Below are 21,533 nucleotides of genomic sequence, written 5' to 3'. Positions count from 1 at the left end.
GCTACAAGAAACAAAAACGCCTCAGCTTGTGAGTCCTGCTTTCTGAGCTGAAGTAAACTTGAAGGGAAAAAAAAATCCCAGCCAGTTACTACTACACGTAAATCATCAATTAACAAAAAAAAAAAAAAGGAAAGGTAAAAAGAAAAAGTCACAAGACATGAAACAGCATGATTTTTAAAGGTAATATAATGCTAACAAAGCATGAATTGTGGCTGTGGAGAAAGATAAATGATGAAATCAGAGATATAGATGAGGTCCGCATATAGCATAGCTAAGGAGTCAAAACTTCTCTATGTTTTCGGCATGAGTATCATCTCAGAGTTGTTTTTTTTTAATGCAAAGTTAGAAGCCACACTCCAAATGTTATTCTAACAGAATCTGCATTTTAACAACATTCTCAGATCATTTTATACACTCTATAGTTTGAGAAGCATGCCTCTAGGGTAAGGCTATTGGGAAATTTTGAAAGATGTAAAGCAGAGAAGGGCAAGATAATATTTGCATTTCAGATCAACCAATCCAAAGGTATTTTGAAGAACAGATTTAACTGGGATAAAACCCAAATCAGAGACAAGTGACTTCAACAGTACTTGTTACAGATTATAAAGTTTTGAACAAAGATATGGGTAAATATAGACAGGGAAAATGACATATATTTAAGAAATATTTAGATGATGGTCTGATATATACTAATTCTGCTTTCCCCTAGGTTCTATAATATGCCTGCTTATTCGTGCCTATATTTCAAAAAGCATCTTAGAACAGGCTTTTTTCTGTCTGTCCTACTTTCTATTGAGGCACCGATGGATGATAAGACACCTAAGTGAGTCTGAGATATAATTTTCCCTACATATACAGGTTTACAAAAGAAATGTATCCAAGAAACGGTAACGTGATTCTTTGAGCCTTCAACCAAATTAAAGATATTTTTTAAAAAGTGTCAGAGAAAGTGGAGGAGAAGCTTCTTGAGAGAGTTGTTACAGTGTTGTGAGTACTCACCCCTCTGGGGAATAGGCATAGGTGAGTACTACTTTCTAACCTCAACGGAAGCAAGGGGTATTGCAAGGAGACTATAGGAGAGGTTTGGAATGTTTTTTATGCAGTTAGAAAACCCACGGCTGGGTGTGGTAGCTCATGCCTGTAATCCCAGTACTTTGGGAGACTGATAGAGGATTGCTTTAGGTGAGGAGTTGGAGATCAGACGTAATGAGTCCCTGTCACTACAAAAAAAATTAATTTAAAAAGAAAAAGAAAAACCAAAGAAGTAGTGTTGTACTGACACCAGAAAAAGCTTAAGTGGACTGCAGATTGGGGTCTAACCTTCCCTCAGGTAATTTAGAGCCTAAGAGGATGACTCTCTGCTTGGTGGTAGAGCCAGGAGATACTGTTGCTTTAAGACTTGCCCTCATTCTTAAAGCTTCTCAGGGAAAGGAATATAAGCCATCAAAAAGAGAGCTAAAGTGGATCATTCTGTTATGGTTTTAATTTTGTTTATATTTTTAAATTATTTCCAAGGAGCATAGATTAAAGTTGTTCTGAATATAAAATCCCTAGTGTGGGTCATTCTGGGTTCTATATTAGTCAAGTTTCTCAGATCTCCAGAGAAATAGAGCCAATAGGATGGATGGATAGACAGATAGATGGATGGATGGATAGATGATTGATAGGACAGATAGATTAGATAGATAGATAGATAGATGATAGATAGATAGATAGATAGATAGATAGATAGATAGATAGATAGATAGATGATAGACAGATATGATGCAGATGTATATGAGGGGATTTATTATGGGAATTAGCCCACATGATTATGGATACTTTGAAGTTCCACAATATGCTGTTTGCAAGCTGGAGAACCAGAAAAGCCAGTAATGTGATTCAGTCTGAGTCCAAAAGCCTGAGGAGCAGGAAAACCAGAAGTGTAACTCCTACTCTGAAGCCAAAAACTGGGGAGGAGTGGGGGTAAGAATGGGGTGCTAGTCTAAGTGCCAGAGTCCCAGGCCCTAAAACCAGGAGCACTGATGTGCAACATGAGGAAAGGATTGATGTCCCAGCTCCAGAAGAGAGCAAGTTTGCTCTGCTTATGACTTTATATTCTATCAGGAAGGTTAATACATTGGATATGCCTGCCCACATTGTCGAGGGTGGATCTTTTACTCAATCTGCTAATAAAAATACTAATCTCTTTTGGTGGTATCCTCAAGGACACACCCTGAAATAATGTTTTACCAGCTATCTGGGCATGCCTTATGCAAGTCAAGTTGACACATGAAATTAACCATCACAGGTTCTCTCCAATAAAACCATATGGAGAAGTAAGGAGTTCCTCTCAAAAAAGAAAGTGTAGGTGCACAGCAGATTTCCCTGGAGTGGAGGAAGGAAAGATGCATCAACCAGAGAAATGCAGGAGTTGGGAGGGTCTAGTTGGGATCCTTCAAAGAGTCCTCAAAAGTGTCCCCCAAGAAAAAGTTTGTTTTAATCTTTTACTAGGACTTGCCAGGAACCCTTGCCTTTAGACCCAGAGAGGGAGACCTCTGGGCTTTGCAACCAAGCAAGAAATTTCCTATAAGTGGCCGGAAGTAGTGGCTCATACCTGTAATCCCAGCACTTTGGGAGGCCAAGGCAGGCAGATCACTTGAGGCCAGGAGCACGAGACTAGCATGGCCAACATGTAAAACCCCATCTCTACTAAAAACACAAAAATTAGCCAGGCATGGTAGTGCAAGCCTGTAACCCCAGCTACTAGGAAGGCTAAGGCATGAGAATTGCTTGAGCCCAGGAGGCAGAGGCTGTAGTGAGCTGAGATCACCAGTACACTCCAGCCTGGGTGACAGAGTGAGACTCTGCCTCAAAAAAAAAGAGAGAGAGAGAAGTTTCCTATATTTCCTGATCTTTTCTCAGTCTCACAACTACTAAGGGACATATGTAGCCTTAGAAATGACAGAGATAAGTGGGATAGGAGGATGTCACGATATGGAGAAAGGAGAGAGAAGAAGGTCCACTCTACTTCCTCAGTTCAGGCTCTCAGCCTCAAGTAGGCTTATGCTAGGGGAAAAGAAAAAGAAGTAATACTAAATTCAATTCTGAATTTTTATTATCACTTAGTACTATAGTCTATTGCAAGTGGTCTAATTGCAATCGTGTTTGTGACCTACAACAATTATGAAATGTTATATTACTTAAAAGCAAACAACAACAAAGCCATAGGCTCCACCAAAGATTTTATCTAAGTACAGGAAATCCCCACCAATCAATTCCACCTACCTCCACCACCAAGTAGAATTTAAGAAACTGTAAAAGAAAAAAATAAAGTTTAATTCTGGATATGTCAAAAGCTATGCTTATTCAACATAAAGACTACATTTACATTTTTAGTAAACATTGCTTTTTAAAATGTTATCTTTTAAACTTGTAACATCTGGCAAGTTGAGTTGGTTCCATTAGGTCAGAAGATACCTAAACAGAAAAAGACAAAATTCTGAGACTGATGTCAGCTGTGGGTATTGGCAACCCCTATTCATATCAGGTGGAAGGGAGTCTCAACACACAAACTCACTATTCCTAGAATATAGTTGTTCACTTTCAGAGTCTCAAACTATAAAAGGATATTAAATTCTTTCTGCTTTCATAAAAGAAAAAACAATAATTTGTGCTACATACATAATAAAAAATTGCTGCTTAATCTTGTTTTGCTTATATATGTATTTACAGTTCCTTACTGTGTCTTTGTGAAAGTTAAAAAAGGACACATTCTCCCAAAGAGCATATATGTCAGCAATTATTTAAAAAATTCATTTTAGTCATTAAATAGCCTGGTTTGTGCAGAGTATTTAAATTTTAGACTTTATGTTCAGGCAAGGACAATTTTTCACTTTGTTCATTAATTAATTATACTAAGATTTTAAATTTTAAGAAGAGATATTGGTGAAACCAATATCTCATTCTTAGGGAACAGCTCATTTTAATGCAACAAGGAATATATAATTTAAACATTGATATGCTAAAATTAATTATCCCTTTTTCTCTTTCTTCTGCAATAATAACAAAATAAACAACAATAGAGCTGTAACCAAACTGAGCATCTCCTTTTCTAGAAAATACTGATATCCTAAAGGAGAAAAACCTTTTTAATAAAGAAGAAAATAAAGTAAACCATAATCGGTTTGTCATCAGTCCTGAGGTTGCCCTTCTTTATGAAATTTCATAGTTTGCCAAAAGATGGGGTTCCTGTATCCAGGATAGAAGCTGAAAGTGATGAGAAGATAAGGATACTTTTTCTAACTCTGAGGAACTGTGACTACCACAACTGGCAAAGGCCTTTTGACAGGAAGAAGTTTCCACTTTAGAGCCAAGTGTCCCTGAGATGTTTCCTTTCAGCTAAATGGCAAATGTCTCAGAGACTCAATTTCCTTATTTGCTTAACCTAGATAATAATTAATAAAGTTAAATATCAGAAACAAGAACATAGCCTGGCAAACAGCAAGTAGGTGTTCAGCAAGTCAACTATCATCTGTAAAAGCTGCAACATCATTTTCTTGTCTGTTACTTTGCCAACTCATAGTAGCTGCTCAATATATACCAATTAAATGAATGAATGAAACTTCAAATTAACCAAGAGAATTAGCTAAATAAAGCTTTCAGTTTCAGCATCTTGAGCCTATGAAATCAGAAACTCATGCCTGACTTGAACCTTGCCCTTCCTGATGCATAATTCTGTAATACCTGCCTGCCTGGCCTGTGATTTGATTGACTTCAATTTCCCTTGTCCTACTTGAGCTGCTAAGATGGCATTTCAGTCTCCAGCCTGTTTCATCCATTTAAGTTCTGTACCAATACAGAACTTGTTAAATATCTCAACAAGAAGAAAAAAAATCTGGCAACTCATATCTAAACTCAGAAGGGAACTAAATCGATCAAAATAGTCATTGAAAATTATTTTAAACAGAAACTTGGCATTAATAATATTAAGTAGCCCCTTAACCTTTAAATCTTTTAATTTCACATTTACTATAAGGAAAATAGTTCCACAGTGATGATTGTTCAACACATTTATATTAAAAAAAAATTATTATTTTCAAAATTTAGATATCACTTTTGAGAAATTTACTGTTTCTTAATGAGCTCTTTAGGAGTTTCACTATTTCTCAGGGGAGCGTTTGACACTTGCCCAATCCCCAACCCTTAAAAATCACTGAAATGCTGTTACTTAGCCTTGTTTTCCATTCATTGTCAGTTCTGGCATTGCAGTCTACTGGGAAACTCTTGATTTTATTTTGTAACTATTGCCTAACTTTAAAAGGAATGTTCAAGTTTAGTAATCTTGGTAGAATTCTCATACTTATATGTGTCAGATAATTAGAGGGGAAAAAAAGTTAGTACTCGTACTTCAATCTTAATTCTCTTGTCAGGTATGTTGAGATGTTTCATGATCATTTAGTTTTTAAAAATACAAACTCATGGAATTAATCACTGAAGGAACACATTTTGAAGAAACAAATTAATTTTAGGGTTTAAATGCAACAAATTCTCCATATAGAGAAGTGAAAATTCAGAAGGGATGTAGTAGGTAAAGAATTTGTGCTTGCTCAAAGAGAAGGCCTAGCCTTATAGGATTGTCTATTTGTATGGGGGACTTGGATCAAACTAGGTGTCTAGCAATGTGATTTAGGGTGGGGGCTAGCCACACACATACAGTTTGATGTTTGGAGCTAGCCAACCAAAAACACCAACAATATAACTTAAATGGGGAGCTTTGGGTCACACAGTGTCACAATATCAATGGTCCTGGGTTCTAAGATTAACCAAATGGGCAACAATCAATCAATCAACTATGCCTATATGATGAAGCCCCCCCTAAAAAACCACTGGACACTATACTCAGGTAAACTTCCCTGATTTGCAATACTGTATGCATATTGTTACACATAGATGACAGAACAGTAACATCCTAATTTCATGACTAGAAGACAACTGAAATTTTGCATTTGAAACTCTCCTGGACAACATTTCATATATGTCTTTCCTTGGCTGATCTTAATCTGTACCGTTTCCCTTTAATAAACCATAACCATGAGTATAACAGCTTTCAGTGCGTTCTTTGAGTCTTTCTATCAAATTATCAAAACTGACCTGGTGTGGGGAACTCTTTAAACCTGCAGTTGGTTTCAGAAATCAGACTGGGGACTGTGCTTCTAAGTTTGTAATTGGCTCAAACTTCTAAGGGAATTTCCATGTTTGTTTTAATATAAATATTATAGCAAATTAACTTGACTGTCATTTTAGAAGTACCAAGCTGTACTACAATGGTGCAGAATAAAAGTTATGCTAGTTTTGGCCTTTCATTAAGGTAAGCACAACCTGTCTTTGAAGTCTAAAGATTAATGAAATCTTTAATGTATAAAATTGTATAATAAAAAACATTTTCCACACTGTCATTAGGTTCTCTCTATAAGAAAAGTCTTTTAAAATAGAAGGTGGAAAATATATCTTGCTAGCATCAAAAGGCCTCACAAATTCAGGCCAGGATGGCAACAAATTGAAAAACAGTAAGTGATATACCACATGATTTTCTTCATATGAACTTGAAAATTAGGAATACTAGTCTACATCTATAGAGATCAGAATAGTGGCTAATTTGGGGTGGGTGAGGTGGGGTGGGGATTTAGGTACTGACTAGGAGGAGTCATGAGGGAATTATATGGAGTGTTGGAAATGTTCTAAATCCTGATTTGGGTGGTAGTTATGTTGTAGAAAAAATGGGTTCTGGTCACACAAACAGGAAAAGTTAGGCACACAGACAGTTGTAAGAGTGAGGAGAACTGGAATTTACTGGGCAAAAAGGAAAAAAGAAAAACTCTCAGCAAAGCAAGAGGGGTTCCTGTTAACTGGCCCCCATCTCACAGATTGAATCCCAGGTCACCACATAGGAACTGAAGACTCCAAGCTCCTCCTGCTGCAAATGGCGTGAACTTCACGAGGCTCATAAATAGTTCAAAATAAGTTTCCTTGACTCTGATAAACGAAACAAGGATCAGCCGTATTCCAAGTAAAAGTCAAAAAGATTGCTTCAGTTTTCTATGAGTTCAGACCATTTAGTTAACTCTTGTGTTACTTGATATCAGTGAACATCTTAGCTCTTTATAAGTCCTGTACATTTTTCCTTTATTCCAATGTCACAATTTCCAAAGTTATCAGCAACCTGTATTTGAGAACCCCTGTCACAGTAGTATAACTTATTATAAACCATCTTTAGAAAAGGATAGAAATAAGACAATTCTCTGTGAATAACAAAATGTCCAGGGTAGTTACAGTTAGAAACAAAATTGACAAAGAAGATTCATTATCTCTGTGTTTTACAAGAACTTAATATAACTGCCTTAATTATGATTGATAGCATATACTTTAGATATTAGAACTTTAGAAATCTCATATAATGTTGGAACATATATTAATATTATTCACCAAAATATAATCTAAAGAAGATTGAACACTATTTTGGCAATAGCATGTAGCTAAAGACGTCAAATAATCCTGTTTACTAGTCTTTTAAATACTCCAGTTTCCCTCTGCAGCATCCAAAATCCAGGCATAAGCAAAGACAATCTTGAAATTGAGGTTTTGGGAAGCCTTTTAAATATGCAGAGATTTAAAATACTTAATGTTATGAAACAGAATTCCAGATTACCATAAGCTATTTATTTTGCCAAAAATGCCTCAGAAAAGCAAAAAAAGCAAAAACCTTGTATAACTATTTACAAATTTTGCTAAAGAGCAGATTAATGCCTTAAGAGTACCTTGTGCTTTAATTTCAATGCTCAATTTACAGAAAAACCATATAATACCCTTTTGAATTTAGTCAACATATTCACACATGGAACTTTTACAAGATTTTTATAATCCTTCTGCCACTTGTTTGAACTTTAGCTTTAATCTTACCTAATTTAGTACAATTCTTTAACCCTAGGCAAAAATTTACATTTCCATGCCTTTTTATAATCTTTTACTAAAAAATGTTACTGCTCTTATACGCCTCACATTGTAAGTCTATTTCCAGTAGTTTCAACTACATTTTTAAATTTTTAACTTTAATATAAAACCTAGTAAGTAGTTTTAATTATGTGCTAGGTGCAGCCAAGGTTTGATTCCTTCCTGCATAACTAATGGCATAGTCAATTTTATATGTGCCTGAGCCTTACCAATTGTAGAGCAGCCAATTCAAATAGTTCTCAAAACCCAAAAAGCAGTTTATAACCTTAAAACATTTAGAAAATTTAGTATCTGATCTGCATAATTTATTTCATATATTTACATTTTGACAACATCTGACATTTTACCAATAATTTTTTTTATTTTTTGAGATAGAGTTTCACTCTCATTGCCCAGGCTGAAGTGCAATGGCATGATCTTGGCTTACTGCAACCTCTGTCTCCCAGGTTCATGTGATTCTCCTGCCTCAGCCTCCCAAGTAGCTGGGATTACAGGCATTCACTACCACACCCAGCTGATTTTGTATTTCTTTAGTAGAGACAGGTTTTCACCATGTTGGTCAGGCTGATCTTGAACTCCTGACCTCAAGTGATCCACCTGCTTTGGCCTCTCAAAGTACTGGGATTACAAGCGTGAGCTATTGCACCTGGCCTCAATAATCTTTAAGGCTGTTTTTATTTCTCAAATATTAAAGTCACATGAATTAAAAGGTATCACAGCTTTTATCTTTTCTTTAAAAAATATTTGATGAAAGCACTTGTCTTCCTTTAGGCCAATTAATTAGAGCTATTTTTATAGACATCACACACACAACACATATATAAAACTACATAGACAGGCAGAAGAAAACCCAGTTGCCACAAGATCTTTCACTTGCCAGTCTCCTATTTTGATTATTGGGCTCCTGGTGGAGATCTTTAAGAGACAGGGCCAGGAAAACATGTAGCTTCTAAGGCCTAATAAACAGGCATAATTGAAAGCAGAAACAGATTTTGAGAGGGATCTATCTGCTTTTAATTCCTGGGTTCCGTTAGGAAAACAGAGGTCTCTCCCTTCTCATATATGCATTAAAAGTTGCAAGGCAAAATGGAGAAAAAAGAATTCCGTTGACTGAGAAAAAAACTTTTTCTACTGGTAGGCTGAGATGGGTGGATCACGAGGTCAGGAGTTCAAGACCAGCCTGGCCAAGATAATGAAACCCCATCTCTACTAAAAATACAAAAATTAGCCAGGTACAGTGTCAGGCACCTGTAATCCCAGCTACTCAGAAGGCTGAGGCAGGAGAATCATTTGAAACTGGCGGGGACAAAGGTTGCAGTGAGCCAAGATTGCAGCATTGCACTCCAGTCTGGGTGACAGACTGAGACTGTTTGAAAAAAAAAAAAAAAAAAAAAACTTTTTCCAGCAAAACAAGAGCCCAGAAGAGAAAAATTAAGACCTTTTAAATATGCCCATAATTTGGATATCCACTTTTGTGTTTAATGGGTTCATGAAGATTTTATTTTAATTACATAAATGTATGTACAATGAATTGTGACATGAAATAGATTTCCTACTTTGGCTTCGAATCAAAACATTTTGGAAGCCACTGTTTTAGGCACACCACTCCAAATCTTGCTCAAAAGTGAGAAAAGTGGAGTATTCAGATCACAGTATGTGTGAAAGATTATAATCAAGGGCAGCCAAGGTGACTCATGCTTGTAATCCCAGCACTTTGAGAGGCTGAGTTAGTCAAGTCACTTGAGACTAAGCTGGCAGACATGGTGAAAACCCATCTTTACTAAAAAAAAAAAAAAAAAAAAAAAAAAAAAAAATCTTGCTAAGCCAGGTGGCACATGTCTATAATCCTAGGGAGGCTGAAGCAGAAGAACCACTAGAACCCAGGAAGCAGAGGTTGCAGTGAGCTGAGATTGTACTCTAACCTGGGCAACAGAGCAAGACTCCATTTCAAAAAAAAAAAAAAGTTATAATCAGATGAGAGACAAAAATGGAAAGATTGGCCTGGAATGCCATGCTAAAAAGTGTGGTGATGGGGAATTTAGAAAGGCTTCTATTGGGGAAGGCAAGTATTTACGTTTTTTGAATATCTAATATATTTTTATGGTTCAAAGCCCCAAAAGTATTGCAGAGCATGTAGTGAAAAGTCTCACTTTCACCCCATCCTCCAACCCCTTAGTTAGTTAGTTCTCTTGTGACAGACATTATTAGTTTTTTGGGTATCTTTCCAGAGATGTTTTATATACGTAAAAATAACTGTGTATGTTTTTATGTTGTCCCTTTTTTACATAAATGATAGCAGATCACGTACCACATAAATTTTGTTTGTTTATACTTATTACGGGATTGCTCTATCACAGTAAAGGAAAAGCTTGATGGAAGGTTGTTGGGGAAGGAAAATTACTAGATCTGGTTTATAGGTTAAGCAGTCAAGGCTAAATTAGAAAAACAGAATGTTCCCTTCAAATTTGATCTCAAAACTCACCTTAGGTGCTCCTCTCTTTCTTGTCTTAAAGTTCTTAAACCACCTTCCGGCTAAACACATTTTATCTGTTTCCCTTTGGGTTTTGGGGATTCTCTCCCTTTGCTTCGGATATCCACTTTTTTTTTTTTTTTTTGAGACGGAGTTTCGCTCTTGTTACCCAGGCTGGAGTGCAATGGCGCGATCTCGGCTCATCGCAACCTCCAACTCCTGGGTTCAGGCAATTCTCCTGCCTCAGCCTCCTGAGTAGCTGGGATTACAGGCACGTGCCACTGTGCCCAGCTAATTTTTTGTATTTTTAGTAGAGACGGGGTTTCACCATGTTGACCAGGATGGTCTCGATCTGTTGACCTCGTGATTCACCCGCCTCGGCCTCCCAAAGTGCTGGGATTACAGGCGTGAGCCACCGCGCCCGGCCCGGATATCCACTTTTAATTAAGCTGAATGCTCTTTAAGAAAATCCTTTCAACACCCTTGTTACCTGACTTTAGCCATGCCAAGCAGCCAATATTTCTGGCTTCCAAACTTTACTAAAAGCTCAGGGAAAGCAAAATCCAAGGCAGTTCGTGGAGGGGAAGAGAATCAACAGAGGGCAAAGGTCACACAGATATCAAAGCAGAAAGGAGTCGTTTCCCAACTCAGGATTGAATCTGGGCTGTATAGACACTAAACAAAGCATTGCCATGTGTTTACAGAACATGCTCTCAAGGACCTAAAACAAGATGGAGACCTGTAGCCAAGTTTGTTGCTGACCATGCTGACCATTCCGAAAGTCATGCAAAGCACACCAGATTGGCTACAGCTTAAGACCAATCTCACAAATTTTTTCTTAACTAAAACTTTACAGAGAATGTGAATGGTGATCATTGGGATCCTGGCCTGGTAAAATGTTTTCCAAATAGGAAAAAAAGCCCTGTAACATAAAAATTAACTGCTGATTGGATAGAGAAAAGGAAACAAAAGTTAAAGTGCAAGGTTGGAAAGATGCTTGGAGGAAGAACTTACTCTTATGCAAATAGTTACTTTCCTCGCCCCAGGCTTGGACCCAGCAGCAGTCTGGCAAGCCAACTATGCAGGGCCTGAGCCCCCAAGGTAGCCTTGGGGCCTGGGTAGTGGCTGTGGCTCATTCCTGCCCTGCGGTTGGATACTGCACACACATGTGGGATTCAGGGCCACACACCCCAGCTGGTAGAGAAGGTAGGTGGGGCACCACTCCTTGTCCAACCATCCCAAAGGCATGCCTATGGCTGTTGGGGTGGGTGTGGACCACTTCCCATAACGTTAAAGAAAGATAGGTGCCGTTAGTGTTCTAAACAAAAAAAAAAAAAAAAAAGAAAAAGAATAAAAATGTCATAGAACAAATTACTCAGAAATAAAAGTGACAGATTTTCGGTCCACATTTCACTCACCCTTCTTCAGGTCCCAAAATGTTGTAAAAAACAAAACAAACAAACAAACAAACAAACAAAAACCAGGTTCTTGTCACATGACCAGGAGAAGTTAGGCACACAGACACTTTGAAAGGTGAGGGGGAACGGAATTTATTGGGTGAAAAGGAAAAAAAACTTAGCAAAGCAAGAGGGGTTCCCGTTAACAGGTCCCTACCTCACAGATTGAATCCCAGGTCACCACACAGGAACTGAAGAAACCAGGCTCCTGCCCCCTGCAAAAGGCATGAATTTCCATAGGCTCCACACTATCCTCCCCGTGCCCAGGCCAGTAGAAGCTTCTCCCAGGACCCTCCTTTATCTTCCTCCGTCATCTGTCAGTTGTATGAAGTGGTGTATAGCACTGTTTTCTTAAGGTTTCTATACTTTGGAACACTTCAATGTTTAAAAAAGCTATAGCTCAATTTCAAAATTTTCTTGGTCAAACAATAAAGGAAGCACTGACTGTAAAAAGAAAACTAACAAATACTTACTTGTGTCTACTATGTGTCAGGCATTCTGCTGGTACTTGTGGATACAACCTAAAGCAAAAACAAAGAAATAAAACTGGCTTATACACTGAATCAGCCATTTTTATCCTTTAAACTACCACCAGCAACAAATTAGAATTTTAAAATTCAATGGCTTTATTCTCTAGAATGAATCCTACAAATATATCTTTTAAGAGTTCACATATGAAAGGTTTTATAAATAAATTCTACCTATACTTATATGATCAATTCAAATTTCAGATTTCTGCAAAGGCTTTTAATCTCCTGCAGCCAACAGGTGCCTATCTTTAATTTAGACTCCTTTCGTATTCATAAAAAAAACTACCACACAACTCAGCACCTAATCATTCTTAAAAAGCCTTGTGGATGTTAAATTTGTCTCCTACCCAAACTGTAAGTTCTTGTAAATTCTTTGAGAATAGAGATCATATATTTTTCTTTGGAGTGTTTTACAATGCTTAGGAAAGTGTGGATTATGTGATATATGATTAATTAATTGTTGGTAGAGTGAATGAAAATTTCACTTGATCGTATTAAAAAAAATTAAGAATAGTTTATAAATTTCAGGAAAAATTAATTTTTAAAATAATATCCAGCATTTTATTTTACCACTTTCTATTAGCTCAATTTTTGTGTGCTTGAAAGAGATAAAGGTTATTATTGACATTCCATTCCATTCTGTTCTCTTAGGTTCAGTTCTGATAAGAACTGAAGAGGGCTACCCTTAACTGCTTAATGCCAGTATGTTTGCTTTAATTGAGGAAAAGCTTTATGGATCAAACATTTTTTCTTTAAGTATCTCTTTATCTCTTACAGTAATAGAAACCATACTTTTTATCTGAGTATATAGTTGCCTAAAATAAGGACTGTATGTTCTAGCTTTCCTTGCAACTGGATGTGGGCATGTGACTTAAGTCTGGTAAATAAAATCACTGTAAGTCATAGGTAGACTTTCAACTCATGTTCCCAAAGGTATGTCCTTTTCTTCCCCTCTTCCTTTAGACTGCTTCTTGAAATATACATGATCATGACTGTGAGCCATTTTGAACTATTAGATGAAAACAACACAAACATCGTATTTTTAATGTCTGAGAGCTCTTTTTGCTCTATCATTGCTCTTTTTTCAAAGTACCTTGTTCATATCTTGTAGATGTAATATGTTCTCAATTCCATATTAATTGGGGTGCTTCTTAAAAATCTTCTTTTATTTCTGCTTCCTTGACTCCTTTAGTTTTTTTATGTTTTTCTTTGTATTTTTCTTTCATGATACGGATTTTCCTTATTTGCCTGTTAATTATGCATTGTATGTCCAAATATATATATACACACACACATACATATATAAGCAGCTGATGCAGTTTTCCTTTTTGTAGGTAAGAGGTCTGCCAGTTCTCTCCTGGGTAGGAAGTATGAATATGTGACTGAGTTAGGTAGGGCAGGGCTAGGAATGCCAAATATGAGGTTTCACTTTAGATGAGTAGGCAATTAGCTGGTTCTGAGGATGCTGGCCCTGAATGCCAGAATGAGAATGGTTTTCTCCTGTGTCATCAACATAAAAGTTTTCACTTTTCTGTACTATTTATTCAATTAATTTGGAGAAGATTTGGGGGTCATTTTTGGTTCCCGTTTTTGTCTGGTGGCAGGTATTAATCTCTTTTGCTTGCTCTTGGTGTATATGGATGGGAAAGAGCAATGTGTGGTGATAGATTCAATTGTACCATATTTAGAATGTGATCCCCATTGTCAGCCCTTATTCTCACTTCTGCCCTATCCTATGTAGCTTCTCCACTATATTTTTTAGGCTGTGGTTTCAGTAAAATCATTACTATTTGCTTTGTTTCCCAGTAAATTTTTGAAATTTTATTTGCTTTTCTTGACATCATCTTCTCTCTTCTACTCACATAAGAACATGCATACAGGCACACATCATCTTTACTCCTTTACTCATTCTTCATTTTTTCTGCTTCTACATTTTTGTTTCTATAGTGTGTAGGAAAAGATAGTAGACAAATTATATGCCAAGTTCACCATCTTGAATGGTATTTCAAGAAAATTCCTTTATATATTGTAAGCATATACTTTGAAACCTGGCAAAAACATATTGCAGGATTATCCAAAGCTGATTGTCCCTTGGTCACATGACCACCTGTACAACATTCCTATTCAAAGGGAAATGAAATTACTTTGGGAGAAGCTCATATTTCTTGAGTTGTTTGGAGCTTTTATGAAATCATCTTATTGGTTAAGGAAGAGGAGAGAAATTGTGATTGAGGAGGCAAACAGCAGTGTCTTCCATGGTAGTAATCTAATTTTTTTCTTTGCTAATATAATTTATTTAAAAGATGGGAAAACATTTTAGAATTGAGTCTTTTATTAATCAGTATTCCCCAAAGGTTAAGCATAACTTCAGAAAAGGAACTGCACTGGAATGCAGTAAAGATGGAATTTTAAGACTTGGTGTTGCAAGATAAGGCAGGGGTGCAAAAGGGCAGGGAAGAACTAGCTGACAAAAGGTAAAACAAGAAAGGCCTAGAAGTTGAGGCTATGGCACACTGGTGAGCTAGGCAGACCTAGTGGACACACATACTGAAGGAGATACCCAGAGACTGACGGGCTGGAAATCGTTCTGAAACTTGGCAGCCCATCCTGACAATCCATTAAGTGACAAGTCTGAGAATGAAAGGCTAACATACTACAGGATAATGAAACATAAAAATGAAAAAAAGTCAGAAGCATGAATGATTCTGTTGACTTGTAGGAAAATAGGCTGGAAACACTTTCACCTCAAAATTTTCTGGGGACAATTTTGAGATAATTTAAGGCACTCTTTGTAGAATGAAATGTTCCATATACACAAGACACAAACAAATATATGATTTTAAATAAATGGGTTCAAATTATGTATATATTATATTGGAAGCTATTTCATTCAACTGTACATCTTGGATATATTCCCATATCAAGCAATAGAGATTAACATCATACTTTTTTAATGCCTCTAAAGTATTCCACTTTAGAAATGTATTACAATTTCTTTAAGCCCAATATTAAACCTTTTTTTGGTATGACTTTTTTTTTTTTTTTTGAGACAGGGTTTTACTCTCTTACCCAGGCTAGAGTGCAGTCATGTGATCATGGCTCACTATAGCCTTGACCTCCTAACTCAAGTGGTCCTCCTGCTTTAGCCACCTGAGCAGCTGGGACTACAGGTGCATGCCACCACACCCAGCTAATTTTCATATTTTGTTTTTTGTAGAGACAGGGTTTTGTCATGTTGCGCAGGCTGGTCTCAAACTCCTGGGCTCAAGTAATTCACCCACTTCAGCCTCCCAAAATGCTGGGATTACAGCTGTGAATTACCACACCCAGTTGTATAATACATTTTTTTAAATTTTGAGATGAAGTCTCACTCTGTTGCCCAGGCTGGAGTGCAATGGCACGATCTCGGCTCACTGCCACCTCCGCCTCCTGGGTTCAAGTAATTCTCCTGCCTCAGCCTCCTGAGTAACTGAGATTACAGGTATGCACCACCATACCAGGCTATTTTATTTTTATTTTTTTATTTTTAGTAGAGACGGGATTTCACCACGTTGGCCAGGCTGGTCTCGAACTACTGACCTCAGGTGGATCCACCTGCCTTGGCTTCCCAAAGTGCTGGGATTACAGGCATGAGCCACCACGCCTAGCCTGTATAATACATGTTTAAATGCAGTGTGGTGTTTTGTTCTGTTTTTCAGTTACAGATGGGTTCTTGCTCTGTTGCCTAGGCTGGAGTTAAATGGCATGATCATAGGTCACTGTAGCTGCAAACTCCTGGCCTCAGAAAAGCCTCCCAACTCAGCCTCCTTAGTAACTAGGACTACAGGTATGTACCATCAAGCCTGGCTACTTTTTTGGGGGGGGGTGTAGAGATGGGGGTCTTCCTATGTTGCCCAGGCTGGTTTTGAACTTCTGGCCTTAAGTGATCCTCCTGCCTCTGGGATTACAGGTGTGAGCCACTGTGCCTAGCCCACTGCAATGAGTTTTAATTAGTTTCCCAGCCATGCATTAATTCCAACCCACCCTACTCAATATTGCCAAAATAATCTCCCATTACCAATCATTTTGTGATTCCCAAACACTGACTGCCTATTATACTCAATTCTTTAAATTCAAAATTGAGTCTCCTTATAGACTAGTTTGTTTACATTTTAACTTTGTCACTACCTTCTATTAAGAATGTTCCATTACAGATAAATAGGTTACTCATTATCTCGAATACAGTTATAGTTCTGTTTCTTGGTTTTCCTCATGGCATACTTTCTGGACAGTCTTTCTCTGTGTCATCAGGGGCCATTTCATTAGGCTGTCTTTTCACTAACATTTGGGGAAGCTGGGCTTGATGGCATGTACCTGTAGTCCTAGACTTGGGAGGGTGAAGCAGAAGAATCACTGAGCATTGGAGTTCAGCGTTGTTCTGCACAATGGTCATGCTTGTGAATGGCCAGTGCACTTGCATAATACAGCAAGACCCCAATCTCTTGGGAAAAAAATTGAGGAAAACCCGGGGACTAGAAAGAACACAAATATAGTTCTTAGAGTTCAATGAAATAAGGCCATTCCTCAGTATGCACAGGGGATTAGTTCCAGGACATCCCCACATACCAAAACCCCAGGATGCTCAAGTCCCTTATGCAAAATGGTACAGTATTTGCATACAACCTATGCACATTTTCACACATACTTTAAACCAACTCTAGGTTACTAATAATACCTAATACAATAGGAAGTGCTATGTAAACAGTTGTTATACCCATATTGTTTAGGGTATAATGACAAGAAAAAGTCTGTTCATGGTCAGTGCAGACATAACCATTCTTTTTTTTCCCATTGTTTTTCTTCTAAAGTCGGTTGAATCTACAGATACAGACCCACGGCTACAGAGGGCTAACCAGGTCTATTAATAGAAATATGGTGATCATAGAAACATGATGCAAGCCACCTATGCAATTTAAAATTTTCTAGAAGTCACATAAAAAATAAACAGTTGAAATTTGATTTTAACACATTTTATTTGATCCATTATATATTATTTCAACGTGTAATCAACATAAGAATTACAATATTTTACATTTGTTTTCTAAGTCTTTGAAATCTGGTGTACATTTTGAATTCATTGCATGTCTGTTTGGACAAGCCACATTTCAAATGTCAATAGGCATATTTAACTGGTGGCTACCCTAATGGATAGGGCAGTTCTAGCCAGTATATTTTCAATTCCTTTCTTTTCCCTTAAGCCTCTGGAACTGTGATGGGAATAATCTGTCATGTGAATTTCTAGCACTTATTAACACCTCTCATTATCACGTGGCCTGTTTGCATTATTTATTTTTGTGATGAATTTGTCTTGTCTCAACTAAATTCTATGAAGTCCAGGACGAAAGACACACGTAATCTCAAGACTGGAAATACCTTTAACAAAACCATCGACTAATTCTTCTGATGATGTGTGGTACCAAGTCCCTATTAAATGAGTATTCAGAATCTCCTTGAAGCAAAATCCTGTGGTTGAGGTATTCACAATGCTACGGTAGGCAATTCTTTAGGTGGTGCTACAAGGGCATCTTCTTTTCAGGATCTTAAATCTGTTCCCTGAAGTTTGCATCACATAAAACAAATTTACTTCACATGATAGGTCACTTCATATTTGGAGATAGTCCAGTAGATTTCTCTCTTCTGGTTAATCCTGGAAGGTCTAATCAATACTTCTTCACTTGCCCTGTTTTTGAGTTCTCTTCATCATTTTGCTCCTCTCTAAAGTAATTTCAACTTGATTGAGGTCTTCTTTAAACGCTGAACACAGTGCTTCAGAGTAGGTCTGACTGGTAAAGATAGTAACTGGATCACTATTTCACTATTGGTTGCCTCTATAAAATAGTGCTACCAGGCATCGGGACACATTACCTCAGGAGGAAGCAGGAATGGCAGAGGAGAGTCACAACAAACACGTTAACTCATGCTATCTTTGCATCGTTGGCTTTTAGTCCAGAAGTCTTTGCAGATAAACCACACAGTTCTTCAGGTTAGTTTTTCTTCATATCTTCCTATCTTTTCAATCGAATTAGGGAATCATCCGGCATTCTGTGTTTGGAGGTCTTCTGACCTAAAGACCGACTTGCAGAGATCCATAATCAAAAAGCTTATGGAAAACAGACCTTGACACCAGAGAACTATATATACTGTTCAGCAGCCAGAGGGCTTTGGCTGAAGACGATAGCAACTACCGTTTATTCATTCAAATTCATCTTCTTTTACCTTTAATAGGAATTATTTCCTTCATGTATTTACCTTACGGAGAAGGGCGGGGAGAAGTGGCGGCAGACTGAAGTAAATGCAGGGGAAGAACTCACAGGGAGAGAGCATAGAATGGCAGGCCTGGCCCGGCGCGGTCAAGCAGCGGACCTCGTAGTAGCCCAGCACGCGCGCATGCGCGCCCGCTCCCGCCGGAGGGGGCATCCTCGGCGTTCCAGGGACCTTCGGCCTCTGCTCCTAGGAGCTCAGCCGGCGAGAGGCGGGAGACGCCGGGCGGGAGGCGCGGGGCTCGGGGCGGGAGGCAGGAGGCGGGGCGGAGCGCGCAGGCGGGAGGGGCGGAGGGCCGGGAGCCGACGTGCCGACGTTGGCGCTGCAGCGGGCGGTGACGTGTAGGCGGGCGCCGGCTTCACCGCGTCCCTCCTCCTCCGGTCTGTGGGTCTGTGGGTCTGTGGGTCTCTGGGTCTGTCTCTGGCTGGCTGATGGTCCCTGCACGCGGTTCCTTGTGACTGAGCGCGGCCCCGGCAAGCCCGGCGTGGAGAGCGGAGGGGGCGCCCCGGTACAGCTACCCACTGGCATCTTTGGCCCTGCCCTCCGCTCCTCACCCGGTGTGGGAAGTTAAAGTAAAACCGAAAGGGAAGGAGGCGCAGTGGCAGGAGCTGACAGAGTGATGGGAAACGCGTGAGCCGGCCTGAGAGGTGAGGAGGTGAAGGTGGAGGTGGGAGGAGGAGAAGGGTCGCGGCGACCCGGGAGCTAGCAGGAGGCGGGGACGGCGGGGCGGGCAGTGCGACTCGCGGAGTGATTCTCTTCTTGTCTCCCGGGCAAGTCCCGACCTGTCATCCTTTTCCTGGGCCTGAGATCCAGTCCGGGATCTCGCACCAATACCGCCCATTCCTAGAGTTTGTAGGTGGGGTTGGGGATAGAAAACTTAACCTAAGCCGCATATTGTCCAGGTGTTACGCCACAGTGTGGCCGGATGGGGTGGTTTTTCTGTCCCAAGCATGGGTAATTTGTTTTCTTTCTTTTTTTCTATTACAAAGCCTTGGTAACTTCGTTTTCTTCAAGCAGATTTTGGGAGAGAAATCTTCCTCGTATTTCGCCACCCCCCCCCACACACACACTGAAAAGTAAATAGATAGCTGCCCGTGTTGGATTGTGGGTAAATATAGCAATCGAGGAACCTAGAATGTCATTTTGAAATAAATAAATGTGTATGTGGATGCTAGGGAGGTTTTGTGCGTACTGGGCAGTTACTTCAAATAGGTTTCTTATCATAAATTAACTTATTTATGGAATGCAGTGTGCTAATGGTATTTGCTCTTCTTTGCTTTAAAAGAAGCATAATTCTACGGGCTGCTAAAAGTTTGATGTGTTACCACATGTGCATTCAACTCATAATTACATTTTATTTCTTTCCCTAAGTTAAGTTATACTGATAGCTTTTTTTTTTTTTTTTTTGAGACAGAGTCTTGCTCTTTTGCCAGGTTGGAGGGCAGTGGCATCGTTGGCTTTTAGTCCGATCTTGGCTCACTACAGCCTCCGTCTTCCGGATTCAAGCGATTCCCCTGCCTCAGCCTCCTGAGTATCTGGGACTACAGGTGCGAGCCACCACGCCAGGCCATGGTCAAGATGGTCTCGATCTCCTGACCTCATGATCCGCCCGCCTTGGCCTCCCAAAGTACTGGGATTACAGGCGTGAGCCACCGCGCCCGGCTGATAGCTATTTTATCACCAGATTTTATGTTTCATAGATTGAAATCCTTTTTCTGATTTTCACAGTTCTCAAAAGTTGAGAATTCAGCTTTTGGTTTTACTTTGGATTGTGCTTCACTTTATGTTGTGTATTATTTTTAATGATGGTTATAATAGTCTTGCATGAGAAAAATGATCTTTAAAGATACTGTTAAGCATAGGCTAAATAACCTTATTTGTATGAGTGAATTAATTTTTTATGGTTCAGCTTTCTTGATCCCTGCTGAACAGTTTTTTGTCATTCATTCATTTAAGTCTTCCAATGTGTCAAACGCTGGGGTAGGCCTAGGAGAGAAAGAGAGACAATCTCTGTGCTCATGAACTTTTCTATAATCCAGCAGCCTCCTTTTAAAAGAGAATCTTAACTAGGATTCTTTCTCATACCATGGATCTGTAGTTGACCAAACCAAAGCTTTTTAAAAGTTATGTCAATCTATATATATATATAGCTGGCATTGAAAGAGGAGCAGATGATCTTGCTTCAACAGCATGATTTGTTGCTGTCTTTGATCAAAAACAGAGTGTATGTATCAGTGGTTTTCCAGTTCAGAAGAGCAAGTTTTTCTTTTGTAAAGTTGGTTTAAATATAAGGTTCACAAGTGGAAATCAGTTTCTCACCCCCCCTCCCCCCAAAAAAAGCTTTATCTTTAGTCTTCGCATTGGTCTGATTGATCTATGTATCTCTGGAATGCCTGGGCTCAAGCAGTCCCCCTGCCTTGGCCTCCCAAAATGCTGGGAATACAGGCCCCATTTTGTCTTTTCATATGCAAATGAATTGACTGAGAATTTTGTCTTTGCTGGCTGGCTGCCCCTAGTAGCTTCAGGATGGGGGCTCGTTACTAGAAAGATCAAGAAATTTTTAGAAGGTTGGGACTTTCATTCCCACCCCCTACCTTCTTAGGGAGGTGAGAGAGGGGCTGAAGTAAATTAAGGTGATCACCAGTGGCCAAAGGTTTCATCAATTATGTGATGAAGCCTCCATAAAAACCCAAAATGACAGGGTTCAGAGAGCTTCCAGAAGCTGAACGTGTGGAGATACCTTGAGGTGGTGTGCCCAGGAAGTACATGGAAGCTCTGCATGGAAAT

The 21,533-nt window shown here is 38.9% G+C and overlaps 2 protein-coding genes across 18 annotated transcripts in view; one reads left to right on the top strand and one right to left on the bottom strand.

Annotated features, from left to right (window-relative positions):
* Positions 1–21,533, bottom strand: part of LOC118152928 (uncharacterized) — a 68,095-nt gene that overhangs the window by 17,040 nt on the left and 29,522 nt on the right. For 2 of the 6 annotated variants that reach the window (XM_054254292.2, XM_054254297.2), the window contains 3 exons: positions 12,390–12,437; positions 12,074–12,131; positions 3,268–3,294 (listed from right to left, as the gene is read on the bottom strand). In XM_054254292.2, the coding sequence (XP_054110267.2) occupies positions 3,268–3,294; positions 12,074–12,131; positions 12,390–12,437 (133 nt within the window). Of the gene's footprint in view, positions 1–3,267; positions 3,295–12,073; positions 12,132–12,389; positions 12,438–18,734; positions 19,496–21,533 lie in introns of those variants that run through there. The other 4 variants (XR_013534448.1, XR_013534447.1, XR_013534445.1 and 1 more) reach the window with 3 other exon arrangements.
* The window catches only part of ASCC3 (activating signal cointegrator 1 complex subunit 3), a 369,134-nt gene continuing 366,680 nt past the window's right edge, over positions 19,080–21,533 (top strand). For 10 of the 12 annotated variants that reach the window (XR_013534438.1, XR_013534439.1, XR_013534440.1 and 7 more), the window contains exon 1: positions 19,080–19,393. The gene's annotated coding sequence lies outside the window, so the exon portion shown is untranslated. Of the gene's footprint in view, positions 19,394–20,160; positions 20,294–21,533 lie in introns of all 12 variants that reach the window. The other 2 variants (XM_054254290.2, XM_054254289.2) reach the window with 2 other exon arrangements.

This window comes from Callithrix jacchus, chromosome 4 (genome assembly GCF_049354715.1).
Source record: "Callithrix jacchus isolate 240 chromosome 4, calJac240_pri, whole genome shotgun sequence".
Lineage (NCBI taxonomy): Eukaryota > Metazoa > Chordata > Mammalia > Primates > Cebidae > Callithrix > Callithrix jacchus.
The sequence above is the reverse complement of the archived record's forward strand: the minus strand, read 5'-3'. Positions and strand labels throughout refer to the sequence as shown.